This window comes from Cnephaeus nilssonii, assembly GCF_951640355.1.
Source record: "Cnephaeus nilssonii genome assembly, chromosome: 20".
NCBI classification, from domain to species: domain Eukaryota; kingdom Metazoa; phylum Chordata; class Mammalia; order Chiroptera; family Vespertilionidae; genus Cnephaeus; species Cnephaeus nilssonii.
This window is the reverse complement of record NC_137091.1, coordinates 45,559,189-45,571,859: the sequence shown is the minus strand read 5'-3', so window position 1 is coordinate 45,571,859 and position 12,671 is coordinate 45,559,189. Positions and strand designations below refer to the sequence as shown.

Here is a 12,671-nt window from a genome sequence, read left to right as displayed (position 1 = left end):
TTTAGCACCGGTCTCTTCATCCTTCTAGAATAAGGTTCTGTGGCCCAGCCCCTGCTCATTCCCGAAATCTCAGCCCCCAGAGGCCTTCCCCAGAGAGGCCTGCCTTTTTATCTAAAGAAGCGTCGCTCCTGCAAATTACTTTATTAAAACACCCCCTTTTGCCCTAGCCGGCTTGGCTCGGTGGATAGAGCGTCGGCCTGCGGACTGAAGGGTCCCAGGTTCGATTCTGGTCAAGGGCACATGCCCGGGTTGCAGGCTTAATCCCCAGTGGGAGGTGTGCAGGAGGCAGCCGATCAATGATTCTCTCTCATCATTGATGTTTCTCTCTCTCTCTCTCCCTCTTCCTTCCTCTCTGAAATCAATAAAAATATATATATTTTTAAAAAACACCCCCTTTTATCTCCTCAGTATACTCAAGACTGGCGTTGTCTTGTTTGTTTGTTTGTCGTCTGTCTCCTTGTTTATTGCTGGATCCCCAGAGCTAGAGCAGGGCCAACCTAGCACATAGTAGGTGTTCCATCAGTTGCTGAGTGGGAAAGGAAGTAGCCATTCACGGCACGGTCACTTCGCCAACTGTTGTACTCCGATGGCACCCTGTGTTCCCGAGGCAGAGGGGCACCGGGAAGGGTCGGGGCAGCCAGGGTGGGTGAGGTGGTGAGGGCAGAGGGAGAGAGGATGCACAGGCAAGAGAAGCAAGAGGCCATGCCATGCCCACTCTGTGCCAGGCTCGTGACTCATGCAGGGCTTTCCCAGATCTGGCCAGGCCGGTGGTGCCAGCAAGCATGGAGCTCAGCAGCCAGGGATGCCAGGGCCCACTCTTCCAGGGAGGAGACCGAGGCTCAGAGAGGGGACAGCAGCCTGCCGGAGGCCACCAGCATGGAGGCGACTGGCCAAGGCTCCTGGCCCTAAGCAAGAGCAGGGCACCTGCCCTCGGCTGCTGGGAGCCCCAGGAGGGGCCTTGGACATCAGTGCGCCCAGGCTTCCCTCTTCCAAGAAAGCAGAGGGCGGCGTGACCTTGGGCAGGCTGCTGCCACCTCAGAGGGTGCTGAGGACCCCTCAGCAGCAGCCACAGGCCCCCGGGCGTGACGCATAGACCGGGAGAGGCCCTGCACACTGTGGACGGCGGCACAGCCTCTCTCGCTGATGGCACCGACGCGGGCAGCTGTTCTCTCCCAGGGCCCAGCTGCTCACCACCTGGGTCGCTGGGTGGGTGTGCACCAGAGCTGGGCTGGCACCTGCTCCAGCTCCAACAGAGGCACCCGGAGCCTGCAGCTGGAGGTGCCTCCGGAGGCATCTGGGGGTGCTGTTGGAGCCGGGAGAAGGGTCGAAGGCTGGGCTAGGGAGGCGGTTTCCTGGAAGCCTGTGGGACCTGCCCTGACTGTGGGTGCCTCCGGGCACCAGCCAGCTGAGCGGTGAGAGGGACTGTGCAACCAATGTGTTCCCCACAGTGAACTGTCGCGGTGTGAAGACCGTGAGCCTCTGAGCCCGCCACCTGTCCCTGACCCCTGGCACCTCCTGGGTGACCTTGGGTAAGTAAGTGGCTTGGCCTCTCTGAACCTCAATTTCCCCCTCTGGAAAACGGGGGTGGCGAATGTCCCCATCTGGCCCATGGGTTGGTGGGAGAAGCCCGTGAGTAAATCCAGACCGGAGCCCCGCGCACACAGGAAGTGCTCAAGAACGGTCAGCATTCATCATGCAGGACCGCGGTGGCCCCCCTGGCCCTTGCCCGCATCTGAATGGGCGTGTGCACATCTGGTGGTGGAGGGTGCGGGAGGTGGTGGGTGGGTGTGATGGCGGCGCATGCACACAGCTCCCTACAGTGTGTGTCTGCTTCGGGGGTGCGTGTGAGTTGGAGACCTGAGCGTGCCCACTGGGTGCCTGCGGTGTGTGGGGTGCCTCAGTGCGTGCTGTGCTGCCTGGTGCACGGGGGTGCTACGTGCATGTCACGCGTGCTGAGCGCGTTTGTGGAACCGCACACTCAGGTAGGTCCTCCGCGCACGCCCTGCAGAGGCTGTGCATGTGCGGATGTCTGCACCTGCAGGGCCGGCCAGCGCCTCTGTGCACCTGTGTCTCGGGAGAAGGGGTGTGTGCGCGTTAGGGGGGAGAGCACGGGGGTCTGTAGCTCTCAGAATCCCATTGGAGGGTGTCGAGTTCAGCAACAAAGATTGATGGCGCCCTACTGTGTGTAGAGAGGGTGGGAGGGGCTCTGGTAAGGGGTGGTCCTGGGGTGTGAGGGCGGAGGGGGTACCGCTAGGGGGGCGGGGCCCCCCGGTAGGGGTTTGGGGGCCAGCAGGGGTGGAGTCCGGGTTCGGGATCCGGTGGCGAAGAGGAGTGGTGGGGGAGGGGAGGGGGTGGGGGCGGAGCCGGCGTTGGGGGGGGGGATGGGCGAGGTTTGGGGGCGCGGGGAGGGGCGATGTCTCCTCTGCCGGCTCCCGGAGGGAGGGGAGAGGGCGGAGGGAGGGAAAGAGGGAGGGAGACCGAGAGAGAGACCGGGTGAGGGAGAGACAGCGAGAGCGAGAGAGCGAGAAGGGAGACAGAGGAGGCTCGGAGCGGGCGGCGGCGGCGGCCTGAGGAGGAGGAGGAGGAAGAGCCGGCGGGGCCGCGGCGCCCGGAGCGGCCGGACCGAGCCGGGGGCGGGCTAGCCGGGAGGGGCGCGGCGGCCGCGGCTGAAAGGGGACGCTCTGCGGCTGGCCAGGCCCGGTCCGCGGGCGGGGGTGAGGTCCTCGGCCCCCCCGCCCTCCCCCCGGCCCCCGCCCGCCCCCGTCCCGGCCCGCTCGCCCTCCGGGGCGGTGGGGCATGGCCTGAGGGTCCTCCGTCTCCGGGGGGGTGGGGGGTGGGGGGAGGGGGGAGGGGCTGCGGGCGCCGCCGACCGGGACTCAGCAGCCCCGCCAGGCAGGTAAGGGGGCCGAGAAGCCGGGGGTTCGGGGGCGCCGCGGGGCTGGGGATGCGGGAGGGGGCGGGGGCGCCCGGACGTCCTTGGCCGCGCGTCGGGCTCCGGGCCCCGGGCCCCGGCGTGCGGTGGGGGGTGGGGGGTGGGGGCCGGAGGGGACCGTTGCCCCGGGCGACGCCAAATTGGGTTACGCCCGGGTCCCGGGTGCCCCGTCCCAGATCGCCGACTTGATGGGAGGATGCGCCCCCATCCCCCGCCAGCAGAACCCCCGGCCCGAGCCCCCTCCCGGGCCCGAGAACCCTCTGGCCCGGCCCGGCCACTCCCCCGCCTCGCCCACCCGCCACCCGCGCCCGGGCGCTCTCCCGCCGCCGCCGCCGCCGCGCGGGCCCCTCCCCCGGGTCACCCCGCGCCCACCCCCCGCAGCGAGGGTCTGGCTTCGGCCTCCTCCGCCCCCCTCGACCCCCTTCTAGTTTCTGCTTCTCCTTCCGGCCCCTCCGAGCCACTCCACCCCCCTCGCCAGCTCCCCTTCCCCGCCCGCCGCCTGCCTCTCCCTTTTCCACCGGCCGGCGCGCCCCCTCGGCTCCCGCCCCCGAGTCCCGCTGCCGGGTCCCCCGCCCCCCCTCCCGCCGGGCTCTCCCCCGCGGGCTCCTCGGCCCCAGACCCGCTCCCTCTCCCGCCTCTCTCCGCCTCCTTCCCTGCTCCCGGGTCCCCTGCCGGCCTCCCCGCCGGCCCCGACCCCGGCCGGGCAGCCTCCAGGGCGCCCCCTCTCTCCATCCCCCCGCGCCGAGTCCCAGCCCGTCTCGGTGCCAGCTGCGTGCCAGCTATTCTTAGCCGCCGCGCGTTTGATTCATGCCGCCCCGGCGGAGTGTGCCCGCTGCCTCCTTCGGGCCGCAGGGGGAGGGGCCGGCGTGGCCCGGGGGTTGGGGGCCAGCTCCGCCTGCGTCCCCGCGGCCACCCTCCTGGTGCCCGGGGGAGGCTGGAGGTCAGCCAGGGTCAGCCGAGGGGGAGTGGCCGCGGGCCCCCCTGCTGGGAGGTGCAGGGGTGGAGTCGCGCGGAGAGGGGGAAGCCGGGGTTCCGCGGGGTTCCGCGGGGGTTCCGCCAGGGCGAGGTGGGGCCGCGCCGCCCGGTACCTGGCGGGGCGGGGGCCGCACGGGCCGGAGCTCGCGTGGGGGAGTGGTTGGCCGGCGGTGCTGCTGGCTCGCCCACAGCTCTTGGAAGTCTCCTCGCGCACACACAACGTTGTGCCTTCCCTCCCCAGCCCCCCCAGCCCATCCCCACTCCCCCAAAGTCAGCAGTACCCTCCACTGCTTCCCATCTCCATGGCAACGGTGCAGGAGCTGGGCCTGGTGTGGGGGGGAGGGACCAGACCAGACATTCTGGTTTCCGGTGCTGGGGTAGGAGTGGGGGAGAAGATGAGCCAGGCGGACCCCATTGGGGACCCACTTCCTTAAGGCTACCTCATTGGAGAAGAGTAGGGATCGGGAGGTGACCCCACCCCGGTCCCCGGACCCTCACCCCACTCATCCTCCCAGCCCCCGTCTCCCTCAGAGTGGGGCCACGGGTGCCAGGCCACCCACCCTGCATCGCCAGTTCTCAAACACGCCCACAAGTCATCTTCAGCCACCCCCACCCCCCACTGACACAGGCCACCGCACCCCTGGCCCCTGGACAGCCCTCCCAGGGCCGCCTCCCCAGCCCCCCACACTCCCTCTTCACATGCCCCCAACAACCTGCACAGGCCACCTCCTGCGGTTCCCTCAGGGACACCCCATGCATGATGCTCCGCCCCATGGCACCCCATCCGGGTGCCCCTGGGACATCGGGTCCCCAGCACACGTTGGCAGCCACACTTCACTGAAGTCACCAGCTCCACCCTCACCGGGCACCACGTGGCCTCCTGCTCCCGCTGCCCCGGGCTCATGACACCTCCCTGTTTCCCTTACTACATCTCAGCCCCACCCCCCCATCTCCCCCCCCCCCCCGAGCCAGGGAGAGGGTGGGAGGCCTCGGGTGAGGGGCCAGGCTGGGGCCAGGAGGGCAGGGTGCCGGTGGGCCGTCCACCTGTCTGTCCTCGGCTAATTTTAGCTGCATTTGCCGTGGCCTGGCAAAGTGGGCCAGTAGCTCCCGCGGTGATTCTGCGGTTTCTGGGACACCAGCACGTTGACCCAGCGGCAAAGTGGGGCGCAGGAGGGGCGGGGGCTGCGAGCAGGGCCAAGGGCAGGGAAGGAGACATGTGCTGGCAGCGTGGCAGGGATGGGGGTGTGTGCACCGGCGGCGGCCGCGGGAGCGTCCGGGGGTGTGTCCAGCCTGGCAGTGTGGGGCCGGGGCCTGGACTCCTGGGCCGCCCAGTGTGCCTGTGGCCTTTGAAGGGTCGGGGCTCCGAGGCTGACGGTCACCCTTGACTCCCCGCCCCCCACAGCGACCTGTGATGCTGCCGTCCCCCATCGCCCCGTGGCCCCACGATGACCCACAGCCCCGCCTCAAGCGAGGACGAGGAACGCCACAGTGCCAGCGAGTGCCCCGAGGGCGGCTCGGAGTCCGACAGCTCCCCAGACGGGCCCGGGACAGGCCCCCAGGGGACCCGGGGCCGGGGCAGCGGGGCACCTGGTAGCCTGGCCTCGGCGGGAGGCCTCCAGGACCGCTCCATGTCCGCCCTGGACGACGCCCACTTCAGCATGATGGTCTTCAGGATCGGCATCCCGGACCTGCACCAGACAGTGAGTGGCCTGTCCTGGGACAGCAGGGGCACCGGCCGCCTGGCCCTCCTTTCCAGACCCCCTCAGGCTCCCCCAGACCCCCCACCTGTCCCAGCATCACCCCCACCCGCTTCCCAGACCAGCTCAGGCTCCTCCCTGTGGCCTTGTCGCCTTCCCCGCCAGAAATGCCTGCGCTTCAACCCTGATGCCACCATCTGGACCGCCAAGCAGCAGGTGCTCTGCGCCCTGAGCGAGAGCCTGCAGGACGTGCTCAACTACGGCCTGTTCCAGCCCGCCACCTCGGGCCGCGACGCCAACTTCCTGGAGGAGGAGCGGCTGCTGCGGGAGTACCCCCAGTCCTTCGAGAAGGGGGTGCCCTACCTGGAGGTGAGCCCCACCGCCTTCCCCGGGGAGAGGAGGCGCGTCCCGCCACACGGCGGCCCCCTCCAGTTTCCCTCCCCGCCGAGACCCGAGCAAGGGATCCTCGGGATCTCCGGGCCCCTGAGAACCCCCTAAGAGTCAGAGAGGCCCAAGTTCAAGTGACTGGGTTCTCCGAGCGGCAGAGTCACATTGGGGAAGGATTCCTAGTTTTAGCAGGTGTTTCAGGACATTCCCTTATAGTCTGCACCCCGACAGCGGGCCTGCGCCCTCATAGTAGGCCTGCACCCCCATAGCAGGCCTGCACCCCCACAACAGGCTTGCGCCCCTCTGCCCACCCAGCCCAGGCCGTGGCTGTTTGCACCCTGGCCCTGAGCTCAGGGGGAGTCCGGCCTCCTGCCCGGGCCCTGACTCTGGCCTCTGTCTCACTTCCCCCGCCCCTCGCCTCAGTTCCGGTACAAGACCCGCGTTTACAAACAGACCAACCTGGACGAGAAGCAGCTGGCCAAGCTGCACACGAAGGTGAGAGGACCCTGCTGGCACCCGCCCCCACCCCCGTCACCCTGTGGCCTGCCCGGAGCCCACACCCCCAGCCACTGCCTCCCCCACCTCTTCCTGACAGCCCTCCACATTCCTCGACCCTTTTGTTCCCCTGCCAGGAGAGCCCCACATGCCCCCCTCTCCGTATCCTCGCTCCTTAACCTCCCCTTGGGCCCCTCATTCCTGTGGCCGGGCCCACCCCACTTCCGCCTGGCTCCCACTGGCTTCATCCTTGGACTCTCCTGTCCCGTCTCCTGGGTCCCTCATATCCGTGCAGGGCCCCTCACCCTCCTCAGCCTGGACGGTGACGTCCAGTGACCCTCTGCCTGGGACTGATTCATAGATACCCCGAGTCCCCCAATCCCATGGCCTGGATCTCTACCAGATCCAGGGGTAACCCCGTCTCCAGCCACATCTGTCCTCCAGGCACCTTGCCATCCAGTGCTCGGACCATGTGTCTCTCCTGGTCCCAAAAAGCTGGGAGGAAGCCAAGCGGCTGCTTTGATCAACAGTGAAGTGAAGCCCGGCCAGCGTGGCTCAGTGGTTGAGCATCAACCTATGAGCCAGGAGGTCACGGTTCGATTCCTGGTCAGGGCACATGCCCGGGTTGCATGCTGGATCCCCAGTAGGGGGTGTGCAGGAGGCAGTCCATCAATGACTTTCTCATCATTGATGTTTCTCTCTCTCTCTCTCCCTCTCCCTTCCTCTCTAAAAACAAGAAAAAAAATTTTTTTAAACAGTGAAGTGAAGGATCCTTGTCATTTGGGGATTCCTCCTCATCTCCCCGCACCCACACACACACACAGCATGCATTCAGCCTAGTCCTCCCTCAAATATTCCATCCCTCCACACCTGTGCTGCCCACGGTGGGAGCCCCCGGCCATGCACAGCTCCCCAGCACTCGCAGTGTGGTGGGTCCCCAAGCTTAGCCAGGCTGTGAGTGTGAAATGCATGCCAGACTTCAAAGAAACATCAGTGAGAGAGAAACATTGATCAGCTGCCTCCTGCACGCCCCCTGCTGGGGATCGAGCCCTGACCTGACCCTGTGACCTCTTGGTGCAAGGGATGACCCTCACCCAGCTGAGACACACCAGCCAGGGCATTTTTTAAAATTACAAAGCTTTATTTATTTATTGGTTGATTTGAGAGAGAGAAGGAGAGGGAGGGAGGGAAAGAAGCATCCATTTGTTGTTCCACTTATTGATGCATCATTGGTTGATTCTTGGATGTGCCCTGACCGGGGATCGAACCCACAACCTTGGTGTATTAGGACGATGTTCTAACCTACTGAGCTACCCAGCCATGCTGTTCCCTGTCTTTTCTTTTATTATTATTTTTTAATCCTCACCCAAGGATATTTTTTCCCCCATTGACTTCTAGAGAGAGTGGCAAGGAGGGAGGAGAGGGAGAGAGAGAGAGAGAGAAACATTGATGTGAGAGAGACACGTTGATTGGTTGCCTCCCACACATGCTCGCACCGGGGCTGGGGAAGCTGCAGCCAAAGTGTGTGCCCTTTACTGGGAATCGAACCTGAGACCCTTCAGTCCAAGGGCCGATGCTCCAACCACTGAGCCAAACCAGCTCGGGCCCCTTTCCTTTTTATTTATTTTTTAAAATATATTTTAATTGATTTCAGAGAGGAAGGGGGAGAGAGAGAGAGAGGGATAGAAACATCAATGATGAGAGAGAATCATTGATTGGCTGCCTCTTGCACGCTCCCTACGGGGGATCGAGCCCACAACCCAGGCGTGTGCCCTGACCGGGAATCGAGCAGTGACCTCCTGGCTCATAGGTAGGTGCTCAGTCACTGAGCTACGCCAGACAGGGCCCCCTTTCTTTCTTTTTTTTTAAAAAAATATATCTTATTGGTTTTTTACAGAGAGGAAGGGAGAGGGATAGAGAGTTAGAAACATCAATGAGAGAGAAACATCGATTGGCTGCCTCCTGCACACCTCCCACTGGGGATGTGCCCGCAACCAAGGTTCATGCCCTTGACCGGAATCGAACCCGGGACCCTTCAGTCCGCAGGCTGACGCTCTATCCACTGAGCCAAACCGGTTAGGGCCCCGTTTCTTTTTTTAAAAAGTGGCTATTAGGGACTCTCCATGCCTCGTGTGGCCCGCTGTGTATGTCACTCGAGATCCCAGCTTCCCCGCTGGCTCCCTCATGGGCCTGTCCTCTCTCTTGTCCACGACTCAGACCGGACTGAAGAAGTTTCTGGAGTACGTGCAGCTCGGGACGTCTGACAAGGTGGCGCGGCTGCTGGACAAGGGGCTGGACCCCAATTACCATGACTCGGATTCAGGAGGTAGGGACGGGGCCAGGGGCTCGGGGTGGGGGGGGCGCCCAGCACCAGGCCTGGGGGCTGCATGTGCCTGGCGTTCTCACCCTCAGAGACCCCCCTGACGCTGGCTGCCCAGACGGAAGGCTCTGTAGACGTGATTCGAACCCTGTGCCTGGGCGGGGCCCACATCGACTTCCGAGCCCGGGATGGCATGACAGCCCTGCACAAGGCCGCGTGTGCCCGGCACTGCCTGGCTCTCACGGTGAGGTGCCAGCCCCCCAGGACCCGCCCACAGGCCCGAGACACCCCCACACGGCCGTGTCTCCCACACAAACTGTCCCCCGGCAAACGGCCCCAGACCCTCCCTCTTCCTCCCCCTCCATTGTCCCTCCTCCTGCTGGTCTGGGATCCCCCCTCAGGCCCCAGGTGCAGCCACCTCCCAGCTCAGGACCAGCACAGCTGGCAGCCACACGGGCCTTCCCCTGCGCCCAGGACGATGACATGACTCTCCCGACACCCCGATTCTTGGTGTCCCCCATTCCCGCTGACCCAGCAGCACCCTGCCACCGTCTCCCTGAGGGGTAGACCCCCCCCTCGTGCCCCTTGAAATGCACAGGGAGCTCCCTGCTTTGTCCCCAGATAGAGACCCTCCTCCACACACACACCCCTGCAAACACAGCCCCCCTCCACTCCTCCCAGCCCAGTGTTCGCTCCCCAAGCACACGCCCCCTTCTCTCGCCCGCCAGGCGCGGCCCCTCCTCCCAAACAGAGGAGCCGCTGTCTACCCACAGAGTACATTCACGGAGTCAGCTTGCACAGTCTTATTTTAAAACACTATTTCCTTTTTTAAAAAATATATCGATTTGAGAGAGACATCGATTTGTTGTCCCACTCATTTCTGCATTCCTGGGTGTGTGCCTGACCGGGGATTGAGCCCCAAACCTTGGCGTACCAGGATGATGCTCTGTCCCACTGTGCTACCCGGCCAGGGCCAGGGCTGCTGTTCCCTTCTCCCCACCCCCTCCCGTGGGTGCTTGAGCCCCCTTCACACACAGGTCGGGATAGATAACCCCCAGAGATACATAGCTGTGGGTAAATGCCCAGATCCACAGATATCCCAGCTTAACGGGGCCCCCTCCCTTTCTCCAACCCTTTCTTAAAGAACCCCAAACGTGCCCTGGCTGGTTTGGCTCAGTGGATAGAGCGTTGGCCTGCGGACTGAAGGGTCCCGGGTTCGATTCTGGTCAAGGGCACATGCCCAGGTTGCGGGTTTGATCCCCAGTGGAGGGGGGGGGGTAGTGTGTGCAGGAGGCAACCCATCAATGATTCTCTCTCATCGTTGATGTTGCTATCTCTCTGTCCCTCTCCCTTCCTCTCTGAAATCAATAAAAATATATTTAAAAAGAAAAAGAACCCCAAATGTAGTCAAACTCCAGCCAACACACCTCTTATACCCTGGAGCCCATAGACCCTCTATGTCCCCCAATGCACTGCCCCCCCACCCCCCCAATCCAGACCTACCTGTCCGGTCTAGTAGCCACTAGCCACCTGGGCCGTTTAGATCTAAAATGACAAAAGTGAACGGAAATCAAAACGTTGGCTTCTGGCGCCCGGCTGGTGTGGCTCAGTGGTTGAGCATCGACCTCTAAACCAGGAGGTCACGGTTCCATTCCAGGTCAGGGCACCTACCCAGGTTGTGGGCTCAATCCCCAGTGTGGGGCGTGCAGGAGGCAGCTGATCAATGATTCTCTCTCATCATGGGTGTTTCTCTCTCTCTCCCCCGCCTCTCCCTTCCTCTCTGAAATATATTTAAAAACAAAAACCGTGGGCTTCCTGGGCTCACTGGCCTCGTATGGCTGCCGAGTTGGGTGGTGCAGCCGTGGCCGTGGCCGTGGCCGCAGAGCGTGCTGTTGGACAGCGCCTAGCCGGCCGTCCTCCCACGGGCGGTGCCATCGCAGTCCTAACCCCACTCGGTGCCTCCAGCCTCCTGGGCCCAGAGGGGTTCCTTGAGTGGGACCCTCCCTGGCCCCAGCGAGCCTGGCCCGCTTGCCCTGACCCAAACGTGCTCGTTCCAAGGCCTCCTCCTGGGCCCCATCCTTGGGGTCTTGGTCCCAATAACACCTCCCTCCGGGCCAGGGGCCTCCTGCGGCCAGACTCAGTTCTGTCCGTTGTCCCCACGGCCATCCCACCAAGTAGGTGGGCATGAGGCTCTGTGTTCCCTCAACAGCTCATCCCACCACGTCAGCTGTGGGGGAAGCTGGTCTGCGGGCCTCCTCCCCGTCCCCTCATTGTTCACAGGGGATGGGAGAGGCTCAGAGAGAGCAAGGGCCAGGCTCAAGGTCGCACAAGGGCATCGGGACAGAACTGGGCTCCCCGCCCCGCTGGCTCTTCAGAGGGACCCAGTCCTCCCGCGACCGTTGTCTGTCTTGTCTCCCTTCCTAGGCGCTCCTGGACCTCGGGGGCTCTCCCAACTACAAGGACCGCCGGGGGCTCACCCCTCTGTTCCACACGGCTATGGTGGGGGGCGACCCCCGCTGCTGCGAGCTGCTGCTGTACAACCGGGCCCAGCTGGGCGTGGCCGACGAGAACGGCTGGCAGGAGATCCACCAGGTGCTCCCGCCTCAGCGGGGTAGGGGGGGCGGAGCTGGGCACGGGGCAGGGTGCCCGGGCCCACAGGGGCGCACGGATCAGGGACCCTGGTCCGAGGGGCTGGGGATCCGGATGCTGGGGGCCTCACAGAGGGTGGAGGTGAGGGCGCATGGCCTCCAAAGAGGGAAGGATGGGGGTGTCGACACTGGAACCCCGAGGGGACCTGGGTGGGGACGGCGTCTTGGGCTTCTGAGGGGCCCGGCTGGACCCCCGGGCCTCGGAATGACAGGTGGGGCGACGACCTGGGTCGCCAAGAGGGAACAGGGGCTGCTGAAGGGAGAAGGGCGGGGGTGCAGGGCGCCCAGCCCAGCGGAGGGTCTGACCGGCCCCCTCGGCCCCGCCCCCCCAGGCCTGCCAGCGGGGTCACTCTCAGCACCTGGAGCACCTGCTCTTCTACGGGGCTGAGCCCGGAGCCCAGAACGCCTCGGGGAACACGGCCCTGCACATCTGCGCCCTCTACAACAAGGTCTGCGCGGCCCCTGGCTCCAGCCCTCGCCCCCCTGCACGCTCTGTCCCTTCTCTGTTCCGTCCGTCCGTCCATCCATCCGTCCGTCCGTCCGTCCATCCGTCCGTCCGTCCGTCCATCCGTCCGTCCGTCCGTCCGTCCGTCCATCCATCCATCCATCCAACCGTCCGCCCAACAAGTACTTACTGAGCATCGTCCCTGGGAACTGGGTGCTGGGGACCAGGTAGTGAGCGAGCAGGACAGCCCCCCACGCCAGGGGCCGGGCCCGCGGTTACACTGCAGAGGGAGCTCACGGGGATCCAGGTCCCTGTGGGAGCCCACGTGTGGGCTTGGGCTCCAGGCTGGTGCCGCCGCCTGTGCTCAGGTGAGCAGGTGCAGCTGAGTAGAAAGGGGGCGGGGGGGGGGGGGGGAAGGACGCTCCGGGCCGGAGCATGGCCGGGCGGAGAGAGTCCAGGCCATCACCAGGCGGGACAGTTAGCCCGAGGTTCTGTCTCATGTGAGTCTCCGTTCAGCCGCCAGCGGAGCGCCTGCTGAGCACCAGTGCGTGTGGGGAGGGCCCAGCAGGGGGCAGAGGAGAGGCCAAGCCCCAGCCGCTGGCCGCCCCTCCCCGCCCCGCCCCCCTGCGCCCCCGCCCCCGGGGACAGTGTGTTGTAAGTGGCAGCCATGCAGGACCGGCGGGTGGGCCCCTCAGGCTGGAGGCGGCCTGCAAAGAGCTGGCTGAGGGTCTGGGTTCCGCTGGGCCGGTGGGGTGGGCAGGAGCTGGCGCCT

General features: G+C 65.0%; 1 protein-coding gene across 1 annotated transcript in view; it reads left to right on the top strand.

The window, feature by feature from the left end:
- Positions 1-2,839: 2,839 nt before the first annotated feature.
- Positions 2,840-12,671, top strand: part of SHANK1 (SH3 and multiple ankyrin repeat domains 1) — a gene marked incomplete at its 3' end in the record, with an annotated part of 49,527 nt that continues 39,695 nt past the window's right edge. Inside the window, 8 exon segments of the mRNA XM_079800584.1 lie at positions 2,840-2,896; positions 5,310-5,607; positions 5,770-5,973; positions 6,415-6,486; positions 8,704-8,812; positions 8,899-9,050; positions 11,231-11,398; positions 11,787-11,903. Of these exon segments, the coding sequence (XP_079656710.1) occupies positions 5,353-5,607; positions 5,770-5,973; positions 6,415-6,486; positions 8,704-8,812; positions 8,899-9,050; positions 11,231-11,398; positions 11,787-11,903 (1,077 nt within the window). The 5' untranslated portion in view covers positions 2,840-2,896; positions 5,310-5,352.